The sequence below is a fragment of the Myodes glareolus genome, chromosome 17, assembly GCF_982192425.1.
Source record: "Myodes glareolus chromosome 17, mMyoGla1.1, whole genome shotgun sequence".
Lineage (NCBI taxonomy): Eukaryota > Metazoa > Chordata > Mammalia > Rodentia > Cricetidae > Myodes > Myodes glareolus.
In genome coordinates this window covers 62907581-62921130 of record NC_142042.1, presented here as the reverse complement: position 1 = coordinate 62921130, position 13550 = coordinate 62907581, and the positions used below count along the sequence as shown (strand labels likewise).

The 13550-nt window shown below is 46.3% G+C and overlaps 1 protein-coding gene across 2 annotated transcripts in view; it reads right to left on the bottom strand.

Annotated features, from left to right (window-relative positions):
- Window positions 1–4659: 4659 nt before the first annotated feature.
- The window catches only part of Snx27 (sorting nexin 27), an 83066-nt gene continuing 74175 nt past the window's right edge, over window positions 4660–13550 (bottom strand). The window contains exons 9-12 of one of the 2 annotated variants that reach the window (XM_085678010.2): window positions 10334–10483; window positions 9721–9849; window positions 9065–9124; window positions 4660–8960 (exon numbers count right to left, since the gene is read on the bottom strand). In XM_085678010.2, the coding sequence (XP_085534136.1) occupies window positions 8952–8960; window positions 9065–9124; window positions 9721–9849; window positions 10334–10483 (348 nt within the window). In that variant the 3' untranslated portion in view covers window positions 4660–8951. The remainder of the gene's footprint in view (window positions 8961–9064; window positions 9125–9720; window positions 9850–10333; window positions 10484–13550) is intronic. The other variant, XM_048427927.3, reaches the window with a different exon arrangement.

Here is a 13550-nt window from a genome sequence, read left to right as displayed (position 1 = left end):
AAGAAGGCAGAGCACAGCAGCATATGGCTGTAATTCCAGCACGTGGGAGATTTGACATGGAGAACTCGGGAGTTCTGAGGCCAGCCTGGGACAGACACACACAGACACACACACAGCACTATGGGGATGCATTTGGGTGTGGCTTCAAGGAAAAGCAAGTCTCAGTGTGGTAGAGATCAAGAATGGGGTGCTCTTTTCTACAGCCCTTCCTTTTGTGACAAGCAATAACTCAAGGGCCGAGGCTAACATGCACATGGCAGGAGAGCCCATGTTGGTGGCAGCAGGAGGTGGCTAGTTTATGTCACTCAGTCACTCAAGCAGATCACCTTTTTTCTTTTTTCATTGACTGCGGCCCATGGGGTGGTGCCACCCACCCACACGAGGGTAGCCTTTCTCGTTCATCTTCTCAAGACGTGCTCTCTCAGGTCAGTTTTAAATCCAGTCAAACAGACAATGAAGACTAACCACTACGAGTAAGGATTCAGGCACGCACCTGAAATCTTAGAGATGGGCCGTGTGCACGTATGCACATGGTGACAAGAAGTCAGGGTAAGGCCAACAGGAGCTGGCAGCTAGTATTTGGGAGTTTCCCCCAGAGCTATCTCAGCTGTACCACAGTTTGTAGATCAGAACCAAGATGAGAGGTGAGTTTCAAACCAAGAGAATCTCCCAGAGTGACTGTGTCCCTCCCTCCTGCTCCCGGCCTGCCTGCAGGCGGATGTGGCAGCACCTCTGGGGCTGCCTACTGTGCCCTTTCTAATAACTTGCTGAGGCAGAAGAGTGTAGGTGGCACATTAACAGATGAGACAGACGTCCTTTTAACTGCAGAACCAAAAACCCAACACTGAGGAAAATACCCTGGTAGGGAAACTAAGGCTGACAAGGGCACAGCAGGAGAAAAGCCCTGGATGAGTTCAAATTCTCCTCCTCCCTTTTTATAATGCAAAGCTGGGAAATGTAGACACACACGTGAGCTGTCCCTACCTGATGTTGGTCCTTGCTGATTTAAAAGTCGTGGTCTTTTTGAGTAAGCATTTTACTTCTTGGGCCTCAAGGCCAAGCTTCCCTTCAAGGAGAATCTGAAGAGGTCTGACCCAATGTCTTGGTTCTAGAAAAGCTTTGCTTTCTCACCTTTCAGCCTCTATTTTTAAAATTTATTTATTTTGGTTTTTCAAGACAGGGTTTCTCTGTGTAGCTGTGGCTGTCCTGGAGCTCTCTGAAGACCAGGCTGCCTCCTAGTGCTGGGATTAATGGCATGCACCCCACCCCCACCGGGCTCAGCCTCTATTTTTAGGCATTTACTATTCAATGTGCACATACATTCATGCAGACAAGCATGCGCCAAGGCACGTGGTGGGTAGAGGACAATTTTTGGGAAAAGCTGATTCTCTCTTTTCACGATGTGGGTCCTGGGGGACTGAATGACCACTGAGTCATCTTGGTGGACCACTGAATGACATATAACTTAGAATGGTCTCCAGATCATGGCATAGTCAAAGAATGAACTTCAACTCCTGCTCCTCGTCTCCACTTTCCAGTTACGGGGTCACATATGTGTACGACCACATGGCTCACTGTCTAGTGCTCCAATTTCCATCCAAAGGACTGCATCCTCTCTCCTTTCAATAAAGAGTTCCTGCCACGTACCCCTTACTTTTCTCCTGCACTCATTTTGGCCTACCTTTTCCCTTACTTTTCCTGTTGGTAAACATTACCACACTTACCCACTCATGTCCAAGTCTGGATTACAACCTTTCCATTTCTTTCCCCCCCATTTTTGGGAGGGGTGGTTGAGACAGGGTGGCCTCAGACTCGGTTTTCCCTCCTTAGCCCCTCAAGTCCTGAGACTGCAGGCATGGGCCACTGCACTCTGCGTCTCCCACACCTTCTAGTCAGACCAACAACGAAGCCCCAGCTGGGTCACTCAGGTCTAGGTGGCCCCACTACTATCATTACTGTCCATACCCACTGCCCCACTACAGAAGTCTGCAGGGTGCTCCTCTGTCTCCATTCCCCGACCTGCTCATCTATATACAACCTGTTCTCCAAGGGCAGCGTCAACTCCAGTTCACTAAGGTTTGCTGAGTGACTTTCATATGCCTTCTTCATTGCTACAGTCCTACTGCCCTAAACAGGTGCCCTGAACACTAGAAGCTATTTAGTAAACAAGGCTTGGTAGCTCAAAGTGTTTAGTGTGCTTGCAGAGTCCCAGCACCCACAGAATAGCTCCCAACTGCCTGTGACTTCAGCTAATCCCAACTCACACGACACACATAAAACACCTGTAAATGACTCCTAGACATCTACACTGGATTTCCCACCTGTGCCCAAATCTCAATAGTCTGATACTAAAACACACTCCCTTCACAGGCCAGGGCTTTTTGTGGTTGTTTTTAGAAATTTACTGAATGATTTTTGGTTTTTCAAGACAGGGTGTTTGTCTGTGTAGCCCTGGCTGGCCTGAAGCATGCTCTATACACCAGGCTGGCCTTGAACTCAGGGAACAGACCTTTCTTTGTTCTCCTGCATGCTAGATTAGAGGCATGTGCCACCTTGCCTGACTGTAAGGTTTTTATGTGAATGCTCACATGTGTATCTGTGCACCACGTCTTCTGGGTGCCCAAAGAAACCAAAGAGGACTGGATAGCCTGGAACTAGAGTTCCAGTTGTGAGTCTCCATGTCCTGGGAACTGAACCTGAGTCCTCTGAAGAACAGACAGTGCCCTTAACCAACGAGGCATCTCTCTAGGCCACTTGATTTTCTGAGATGGGAGCTCATGTAGTCATGATCTTGAACTTGCTATGTAGCCAAAGATACTCTTGAATTCCTAATCCTCCTTCCTTCCTTTCCTTCCCAAGAGCGGGCATTGCAGGTGTCCCTGCCTGGCCTGGCTCAACTCTTGCGTCTCTAGTCACACTCTCCTATCTTATAAATTCAATGTTATTACACCATGAAAGATTTCATTTCTACAATTTTTCCTTGTATCTATTCCTTCCTTTCAGTTATCATTGTGTCTGCTTCTTAATAGAATAATTATAACAGTCTCCTAATTGATCCTGTCTTCTGTACAGTGGAAGGAGAATCACCTGCCACAAATTGCCCTCTGACCTCCCACACTTGTACTGTGATTTGTGCATGTCAACACGCACGCGTGCGTGCACACAGACATACACACAATGTAAAAACGGGCTGGGGGAACCCTTACCTCCTACTGCATTCTTGTACATACCCTCTGTTCCGCTGAAACAGTATTCTCACTGTGCTCTGGACAAGTCTGGTCTTTCTTACCCCAGGTTTCTTCATCTTCCATTGCTGCAGTGTCTTATGCATAACAGCCCAATACTGTTTGAGACCTGCTTGATGAAATTCTACTCATGTTAAATAATTCACATTAAATACATTAAGATTTCCGTTTGCCTTCATCTTTAAGTCCTAATATTTATTATATTTATTGCATATGTGCATGCAATACAGCTCATGTGTACGCACAGAATCACTCGTGGAAATCATGTTTTCTCTTTCCCCATGTGGGACACGGATTGAACTCAGGTTGTCAGGCTTGGCAGCAAGCATCTTTACTGAACCATCTTGGTCCTTCCCTCGATTTTGAGACAGGGTCTTATGTGTCCCGGGCTGGTCATGAACTTGCTGTGTAGCTGAGGCTGGTCTTGCATTCCTAACCCTCCTGTTTCCTGAGTCCTGAGGTTATAGACATGCGCCACTATGTCTGGGCCTTTAACTGGAACGCTCATAGCACTGAAATCTTCCACTGTGCATCATGGGGCTGTCCTGTCTCCTCTTAAGGCTATGACCATGTCTATATCTACTGTAGTTTCTCACACAACGTCCCATACACATGGTATTTCTTAATGGAGCTGGCTTTAACCGCTATAATTCTAATTCTATAATTCTACCTTTCTATGGATCTCTCCTAATTAAATAAAAAAAAATTTTTTTAATGTCTAGTGGTGTAAGATTCCAAATACTAGACGCTGGTGGCTGGGTGAATGAGACTGTGAATATCATCTCTCCCCAAATCCAAATATCAAACTTGGTCCTTGTCCTTAGGGTCATCTAAGGAAGAAAAGCAAGTGGTAAAGGCTATGAAAATAACGAAGAAACAAAGATTCACAAAACAGATATCTGACCCATTACAAATGCTGAGCTTTTTAAGGAGCAGGTTCTCTTCTGAGTAGGAGGTGGCCTGGTACCTGGGCTCTCTCTCAGAGCAAGGAGAGCAGGACCACCCTTATCCTCAGGATCAGAGGAGTGGACGCAGCCCCCAGACCTGGTGCTGCCTAGGCATTCACTAGGGGTGATCTTAAAATGTTTGTTTACTTATAAATGAGATCCACATATGCGGGCGAGGTGGGGCATAATACTATTGCCCAGAGGCTCTGCCAGGTTTTCTTTGTGCTTGGTGAAGGGGTCTGTGAATAGTCACAGGTACAAACTGAGAGCTGAGGAAGCAGGTGGGATTTCTGAGGGAGCCACTGGGAAAAGTGTCCCTTCCTGCCTCTATTCCCTGCCTCACCTGGGAAAACCAGTCAGATGTTCCCTCTCATTTTCAGACTAGTCGTTCCAACCAAACTCTCAAAGGCCCCTCCTTAGTTCTTCCCACATAACCCAAAGGATTTGTAGTCTAGGAAACCAAAGAATTGTTTCATCAATAAATCAATTTATTTAAAAGAATATGTTACAATTAATTACACTAAGTGACATTACCAAACAATCTTAGAGTGGTTAGCTCTAGAGCAGGGGCTGGAGAAACACTGGAGCCAGTGTGGTCTCTGCATTTTCTCTTCACATTTCATAGATCACAAATAAAAATACAAGATACTGCAGTGAAAATACAATTAAGAGTTTCTCTCAAATAAATTAAAAGGATGCATGGCCTGGGAAAAAACTGAAGCCCAGCTCACTGGCTTGAAGGGGGCTGATATCAAGTTGGCACCCATGTTTGTTTAGCAGCTGGCCAGGTGCTCCTACCAGAGTCTTGTTCCTTCCTAGAGCCCAGTTTCCATACACCTCAGTTACTGCTGAACAAGCTGCTGCTGTCTATGTAGAGGGAGCCTGGCAGATGCACTCAGGTTAGATTAAGAGGAAACCACAGTGGGGGCTAAGGAAGCATTCTCCCTCCCACTAGTTCTGCGTATTCAGCCACACTCTCCCTCCTCCAAAACAAAGTTAAAGTAACCCACGGAACTGGCAAAGGAGCGGCCATGTGCTGAGGCCATCCCCAGACAGATTAATGGACAGGAGACAGGGAGACCCTCCAGTCCAGGAGACTTCAGGTCAACTCATATGCATGTAGGTCCCTTTAAGAAAATGGCTTTCTAGGAGCTGGCCCTTTAAGCTGGAAATTCTGAGATGAAAGAGGTGTCCCCTCTTATCGGTGCCCTACTTTGCTGCTCCAAGCATTGGGGTTGGAGCTATAAAAGGGGTAACTCAAAGCTACTGGCCCAGGTAACTAAAGGATAAAACTAAATGGGCCAGGCAAGAGGATGCTGGAATATTTATCTCGTTCCTCCCTGAGAGCTCTGTCCAGGCCTCGGAGCTGCCCTGAGCACTAATGTATCTGTAGCTGTGCTGAGCTTAGGCCTCAGCATGGGGAGGGCAGGAAAATGGGGACCAGGATAAAAATACGAAGAGCAGCAAGCTCAGAGCACTACCCAAACAAAGCTTCCTACAGGGTCAGGCTTCTCAGGGTCCATAAAAATCTTTTGAATTTTTGTCTCACAGAAACTCAACATGGAGGAGACAATGGGAGACCAGGAAGATCCTGCTGGGGTGAAGATGGGGAGGCGGATTCCCTTTCTCCGAGACAAACTGCAAAAGAAGACTGGGAGACAGAAGCCACCCTGGGCAGAAGCCAGGACTACAAAACATAGTGGGGACTGAAGAAAGAAAGTGCAGGGAAAATGAGCAGATGGAGGAGAGTTACACCTAATACTGCTTCATGCAAAAGGGCTGGACGCTGTGGGTCTCTAGCCGTGGAGGCCTCTGCCTTCATGACTGGAGCCCCACTCTGAGCCCTCTGGGTCTCCCCCTTCCCATCTCCTTGCTGCACCTCAAGTTGGCTGCTCCTACACAGATTCTGTTAACAGGCCAACACCTCTGGGGCTCATACTTCGAGACCTCCAAAAAGCCCTGTCTCTTCTCTAGAAGGCTGATGAGTAGACTCCTTCATGCCTCTCTAACTGAGGGAACAGGAACACACTGTTGCTATTTTTACAGTTTGAACAAAGATGACCTCTAAAGTACCTTGAAGTAGAAATCAATGCATCTACTTTTAAGGTACTCAGACTCAGGATTAAAGCCAGAAGGAAGAGTTGATCCTGGATCAAAGCCTTCAGATCAAGTACCACCCTCTCCAACTTTAAACACTCACCATTTTTATATTTTACACTTTGTGGTCCCACATTTGCAGAGAGAAGGAATAGGCTGTCCTAAAAGGTTCACACCTTCCTGGGACAAGTGGCTGCCAGAATAATACAGACAGAAAAGTGGTCTCCTAGTAATCTGCAAAACCAGTATGAAAGCGGTATGAAGCTTTAAACCAAACCCAACACTGCCAACACCACCCAATTCTGGCTGCCTTCTAGCTGTATAAAGCCCAGGATGCCAGCCTATAGAGGCTTCTATTTGGAAGGTAAAGTGGGGAAGCAGGAACTTAAGGTCTGGGAATATTACCCTAGTGCCAGTCCTGGCCTGTGCCCCTAATGTAGTTCTTAGGTCCTAGGACGTCCAAATGCAAGGACAGACAAGGACCTCTTCTACTTCTGAGACAGGGTCTCAAGGAATCAAGGATAACCCTGAACTCAGGATGGGCTTGAACTTCTGACTAAGTGCTGAGATTACAGGTGTGCACCTCCACACCCAGATTTCTGTGGTGCTGGGGTGGGACCCAGGGCTTTGTGCACACTAAGCCAGCACTCTGCCCACTGAGGCCAATTCCAGCCCCAGATGAAGAACTCTTTAAAGAGTGGAGACCAACTGAAATCAAGCATATTTCCACTTTTCCCTGGCCCTGAGCTGGCATGAACAGGGCTATGATTTGGCTGACAGAGACCCAGACTCTAAGTTTACCCAGGTCACTTCCTCTCCACACACTGTTTAAGTCAGTCATGAGGGTGTAAAATAAAGGTGGTTACTAGACAGGAGCGGAGGAGGTGAACCCTTAGAAATATGAGGCACTGCTTCCTTCCTTCCCTCCGTATGTTCCCAATACTGTCCCTGTCGCAGAAGAAAGTTCCCTATGGTGACAGCTCCCTGACACTACCCTCACCGCTGTTTTGGACCAGTTGAAAGGAAGCATATAAAAGGCCCGAAAGAAACAGGAAGGAGATGCAGAATGGACTAGTCAGTCACAATGACTTGGAATGGAGACCATAGGTCTTTAGACTCCCTATAGACCTGCAGTCTAGTTGCTCTTGAGAAACAGCCTTTCTCCTCCTCAGCACCCTCTTGAAGATAAAGACATACATTCCTTGCTCCTCGGACTCTATGGCAAACCAATAGCCAGAAACTGTACTCAACACAAAAAAAGGGGGGAACCAAGCAGGTTGTAAACTTTCTGAGTCCTGCATGAGGAGAGGTATTTTCCCTGTAATTTTTTTTTCCTTTTTAAAGTTTGTTTCAAAATAAAGAGAGCAAGAGAGAGGTCATGAATTCAGTGAAAGGTGTGTAAAAACACAAGCTAAAAAAGGTACTGCCATCAATAGGAAATTTAAAAAGAAATATATATGTATATACGTGCAGGTAATTTGCGTATATATAATTTTTTACATACATACATATATATGTTTGAACAGTGCAAACGGATGGAGTTCATAGTTCCAGTTTTAAAAATATAGTACAGGAGAGTCTGTTGGTGCGAGGCCTGGGGAAACGACAAGGGTGCCTTTGGCGAGTTGGTTGGACTTACTTCTGTCTGATCTCAGTGGACTTCTGGCACTATCAACCTGCTGTTCTCTACCAGCTCAGTTCCAGAGACGTGAAGTTCACAGGGAGTTATTAATATTTAGCTTAGGACTTTGGGATATAACGACCTTTTTTTCTTCTTTTGTGTTAATGGTTACTGTCTGACATGGGAGACAAGAGGGCCAAGAGGATGAGGGCAAGGAGAGGGGATGGGATGAGGAAAGGCTAGGTGGCCACATCCCTCTGCTGTGACCTCGCCATCTGGAAAATATTCTGAAAGGAAAAAAAAAGAAGAGTTATTGAGGAGCAGCGTGGCCTACGATATGGAGACAAGCCTCAGACAGAGCTGGAGCAGCAAGTCTGAGGGACAGCTTGACCAGCTTCCCGTCCAGAACCACAGCCTCCTTGAGCACAGAGAACTCGCTCACTACCACCACCTGGCCCAGTCTTCCTGTTTTACAAGACACAATTCAGATCTAAGGAAGTTGCTTTGCCCAAAATCACTGACCGAAGAAGCAGGAGAAATCCCAGGTGACTTTCAGAGCCCAGTGTTCTTTCTACTATAGCAAGAACATCAACTTCCACATGACTGACTGGACTTTTTGATTTCCTGATTTTCTCTGAGAACTTAAGTAGCTGAGTATTTAGACAGAGTCTTCTAAATTCTGCTCCAGCACGGATGCTATAAACAACAGTGCAATAAATTTCCCCCACATGTATGTTCTTGGTTAGTGAAGAAAGACCCTACTGTGACTTATCCAGGCAGACGGCTAAAACTCAGGGCAGGTGCTCTCCTGGGTCAGGAACAGCATGGAGGGTTATTTGATTAAAACAACAACAACAACAATAAAAATCAAACAAACAGGCAGAAGAGGGTCCATGAAGCCATGAGAGGTGGGAGAGCCTGCAGCCAGTGTCCACCCCTACACAAGGGGAGAAGCAGGGCTTTGTGCATAGCCCATTCACCATCCAGAGGCCAGCCTTGCTGGGAGAATGTCCTGGCTCACATGGGACAATCAGTCTCTAACTAATATTCCTAGAAAGACAGAAATGGAGGTGAGGGTCCCGGTATTTGGTCATGGACCTATAAATTTTAAATAAGAAGATGAGAAAATTAATTCAAGAATTCTTTACAATTACCTCTTTTCTCCACTTGAGCTCGCAGAACACCCTCTCAAAGCATTCATGCATGTAATTGAACTGGAAAAAAAAAAGGAAGCAATACTCAGTGACTTCCCAAGACCACGTCTTTGAACTTCAGTTCTATCACCCCACCTTCCAAACCCACCCAGGACATAAAAAAATCCTGCTGTGAACCATAAACACAGACCTGGCAATCTATTGTTCTCTAGCTCCTCCTAGTGGTGACTATGACATATGGCTGCAAATTTCACAATCCCAGCTGGACTAAACATCAAACTAGTCCTTTTGATCTTATGGCTATCAACAAAGGAATAAAAGCATGTGTTCAGGGCTATAGAAATACTCCAGAGAAACCAGGCTGTGATGGCATTCATCTTTAATCCCAGCACTCATAGATTTGAGCTCAAAGCCAGCCTGGTCTACATTAGCAAGTCCCAGGCCAACCATGGCTTCATAGTGAGATCTTGTCACAAACAAACAAACAAAAAAAACAACAAACAATAACTATAGCAAGACAATGGAGAGAAAGTGTTCTCTGAGATCATAACTTCACTGCTTCCTAGAGCCCCAGATTCATGCGATTTTCCCTTTAGTTCCCACTAGGATTTATTTAAAGTCCACTCTATCCCCCTGTGCCCCCATCTCCCACTCACATATGGTGTGAAGATTTTAACCCATCGAGGCTTCTTCTCTCCTCGTGCATATTCAAAACAGAAGGCCATCCCTTCTTCATCCGTGTCCCATCGCTGCATTTCATCCCATTCAAATGCTATTACCTGGTTCTAGACAGCCAAGAACACCAGAGTAAGGGCTACAGACTAGCTGAGGCAAAGGGATTCTGACAGAGAAACACCAGTGCTTCAGGGAAAGGCTGGGACAAGAGAAACTGAGGCTGGGACGGTGGCTCAGTAGCTAAGTGCTTGCTGGACAAGGTGACCTGAGTTTGAGCCCCAGAACCCGGACAAAGGTGGAAAAAGAGAAAAAGACTCTACAAAGTCATCTTAAAACCTCCACAAATGCACCATGACATGCATGTGTGTGCATGCACACACACAACACGCACACTCACATGCACGCACGCGCACACACACGCACAACACCATACAATAATCAAGATAAATCATTTGGTGTAAGGAGTCAGTGAAATAAGGATCAATATGGATTCACTGATTATCAGCACAGTTTTGATTTCATTTGTTCCACAAAAAGAATCTAAAACACAGAAGTATCACAGAGCTCCTGGCCCAGCCCCAGGGAAACTCCTACCTCCAGTTGTCCTTCTTCAGTGCAGGCATGAAGCTTAAAGTGCGTGATGCTGATGGCTGTGATAACGTGCCCCTTCCTCCTGGAGTCACAGGCACAGTGTGGGAAGATGATTTCATTGTAGCCCTCACAAGTCCTTAGCATGTTGAGGTACTAAATAAACAAAAGTGAAAACCATGTCACACAGACACCGAAGCACAATGCAGAGTTACTGGATGGACAAGAGTATTTCACTAACTACTGAAAGCCCTGGCTTCTGACTCGCATTTGTCCCTGCATCGGGTCAGGCCTCTGTGCACTCCTTTATCCCATTCTCAGCTTCTACTGCACCCTCCTAACACCATCTCTTCACTTAAAGAGACAGGAGAGGCCCTGCTGCCAAGACCACCAGCTTCAGAAAGGAATTCCGGCCGGGAGCCAGTGTGGTCCTCTCCCTCCACTACACTTCAGGCACGGGAATCTAATCTATCTTCACAATTGTTTCTACCCATCTGTGCTAACTAAGTTACACCGATCTTAATGACGGAGAATGAATACTACACAGCTCACACTCATGACATGTTAATAACTAAAACAAGCAACGAGCAAGCCAACCCGTCCTCTTGTCACTTCAGAGAGCCCAGAGTGAGGTTATTTATCAGAAACGGAACAATCAGACCAGATCCCAGACTTTCCTTTCTTCACCACCAGTTAATTCCTAAGTGACTCTGCTGTCACAAGTCTCAAGTATGTAAGTGTGGTAGTTTCAATTGCCAACTCAGCACATTCTAACGCCGACTGAGAAAGGGGCTCCGTGAGGAACTGTCTAGACAGCTGTCCAGGGGCACGTCTGTGGTGGGGGTGGGGTTACTACGTGATTCAGCCTAAACGCGAGTAGTGCAACTGCCGGGCTTTGGTGTTAGACTGTCTGAAGGGAAAGGTGAGCTGAGCATAGGCAGGAGTGTTAGGTGCTGTGCGGGTGTGCTGTGCGGGTGTGCTGTGCGGGTATGCTGGGACAAGCTGTTTCAAGTCCCACAGCCTGAACTACGGACTCAAATAAACCTTCCGCTGCTTGTCAGGGCATTTCATCACAGCAGCACAGATAAAACTAAGACTGCGTGCCTCCTTATACAGCATCTGGCCCAAATATGCAAATACATGATCCTCTCAAGATTAATCCAGAGACGGCTGTGAACGCTGAAGCTCACTTGGCCTTGCTCTCGATCTACTGTTACTCCTGGTCTCTGATTCAACTCACAATTCCAAGGTGAGCAAAAACCAACAGAAGACACATGGATGGAACATAAAAGCGAGTAGACAAAGGGCGATAAAGGAGGAAATAAAAAGATTCATGATCTCTGAGCTGGTGTCCTTTTAAGGGTTGCCTCGGAAATAAGCACACACGCTCACATGAAAGTCACAGGAGACCAGGGCACTGCGGGTGTGTGCAGAGGTCTTCCAAGAGGAATTCCAAGCTGAGAACCAGATGGTGGCCTTCTCTCCTACCAAGAGGTGACACAAGCACAGCAAAGGTCACCAGGCCACCTGCGGTTCTGCCATTCGAGGCTCAGGGTCCAGGGAGAAAGGGATCACATCCTGCCTACCTTTCTGTTTGTTTTATTTGTTTGTTTTTCGAGACAGGTTCTCTGTAGCTTTGGTGCCTGTCCTGAAACTTGCTCTTGTAGACCAGGCTGGCCTCGAACTTACAGAGATCCGCCTGTCTCTGCCTCCTGAGTGCTGGGAGTAAAAGTGTGTGCCACCACCGCCCGGCTTCACCTTGCCTACTTTATATTCTTCTTCAGTAAAGTAAGTGAAAAGATGGGAAATTACAATGAAGAACAGCGGCAGGTGAGTTCAGAAGAGCCTGTTTCCCCTCATCCCCCCACCATCACACTACTCCACCCAGCTCTGCCCTTTTTACTGTCCTTCCTGTACCCATAGACACAGATGTTAGTTGCGGCTCCAGCACTATGAGAAGAAGAGCAAAGCGTGCTACGTACAGGTAAATATGACAAGAGGTAGGTGCTTTGGAATGGGCAGCAACTCTTCTGAGCTATAACCAGTAACAGGCCTGGAGTAGACAGCAGAGAGAGGAGTGACTGGGTCACTGGGCTGGGCTCAGCTCACCTTGCGCTGGAACCCAAACTGCATTATTTCCTAGCTATAGAACCTTAGACAAGTTACTCAGTCCAGGCCATTAGTCTCTTACTCTATAAAGTGGAAAGAATGACAGCACCTATGTCATGATATTATTTGTTAGCATCAAATATAAAATATTTAAGCACAGAATTTAATGCATAATTATTTAATAAATAAATGATAATTAAAAAAATTTGTTTTTGTTTTCTTTTTCAAGACAAATTTCTCTGTGTAGCCCTGGCTGGAACCAGGTTGTCCTTGAACTCAGAGAGATCTGCCTGCCTCTGCCTAACAAGTGCTGGGATTAAAGGCACCACCCAACAGAGTTTCTCTGTGTAGCCATGGCTGTCTTGGAACTCACTCTGTAGGCCAGGCTAGCCTCGAACTCACAAGAAATCTGCCTGCTTTTGCCACCTGAGTGATAGAATTAAAGGTATGGGCCACCACTGCTCAGTAGTTAAAAATCTTTTTAAAAGCTCCATTATTATTAGCCAAAGGACTTAGTCATTTTCACTCTCAAGAATGTCTTAAGAGAGCCGGGCGGTGGTAGCGCACCCCTTTAATCCCAGCACTTGGGAGGCAGAGGCAGGTGGATCTCCATGAGTTCGAGACCAGCCTGGTCTACAAGAGCTAGTTCCAGGCCAGGCTCCAAAGCTACAGCGAAGCCCTGTCTCAAAAAACAAAAAACAAACAACAACAACAACAAAAAAGAATGTCTTAAGAGCTCAGGGTGTGGCAGTACACCCACTTGGAGTACAAAAAAGAATGGTTATGAAATGACAGATCTGGAAATTACTTTTAAAAACTCTAGGGCAGGGGGCTAGCTAGAGAGATAGCTCAGCATTTAAGAACAGTTGCTGTGCGGGCAGAGACTCCAAGTCTGGTTTCCAGCACCCACACTGCAGGGTTCACAACTGTCTATTAGTCCAGCTCTGAAAGATATGACAACCTCTTCTAGATTCTTTGGGCACTGCATGCACATGGTATACATACAGACAAGCAGACAAACACGCATTAAAAACAAAAAAAATCTTCCAGAGTAGGGACTAGGAGATTAGTTCAGTGAAAGAATACTTGCCAAACACGTGTGAAGTCCTGGTTT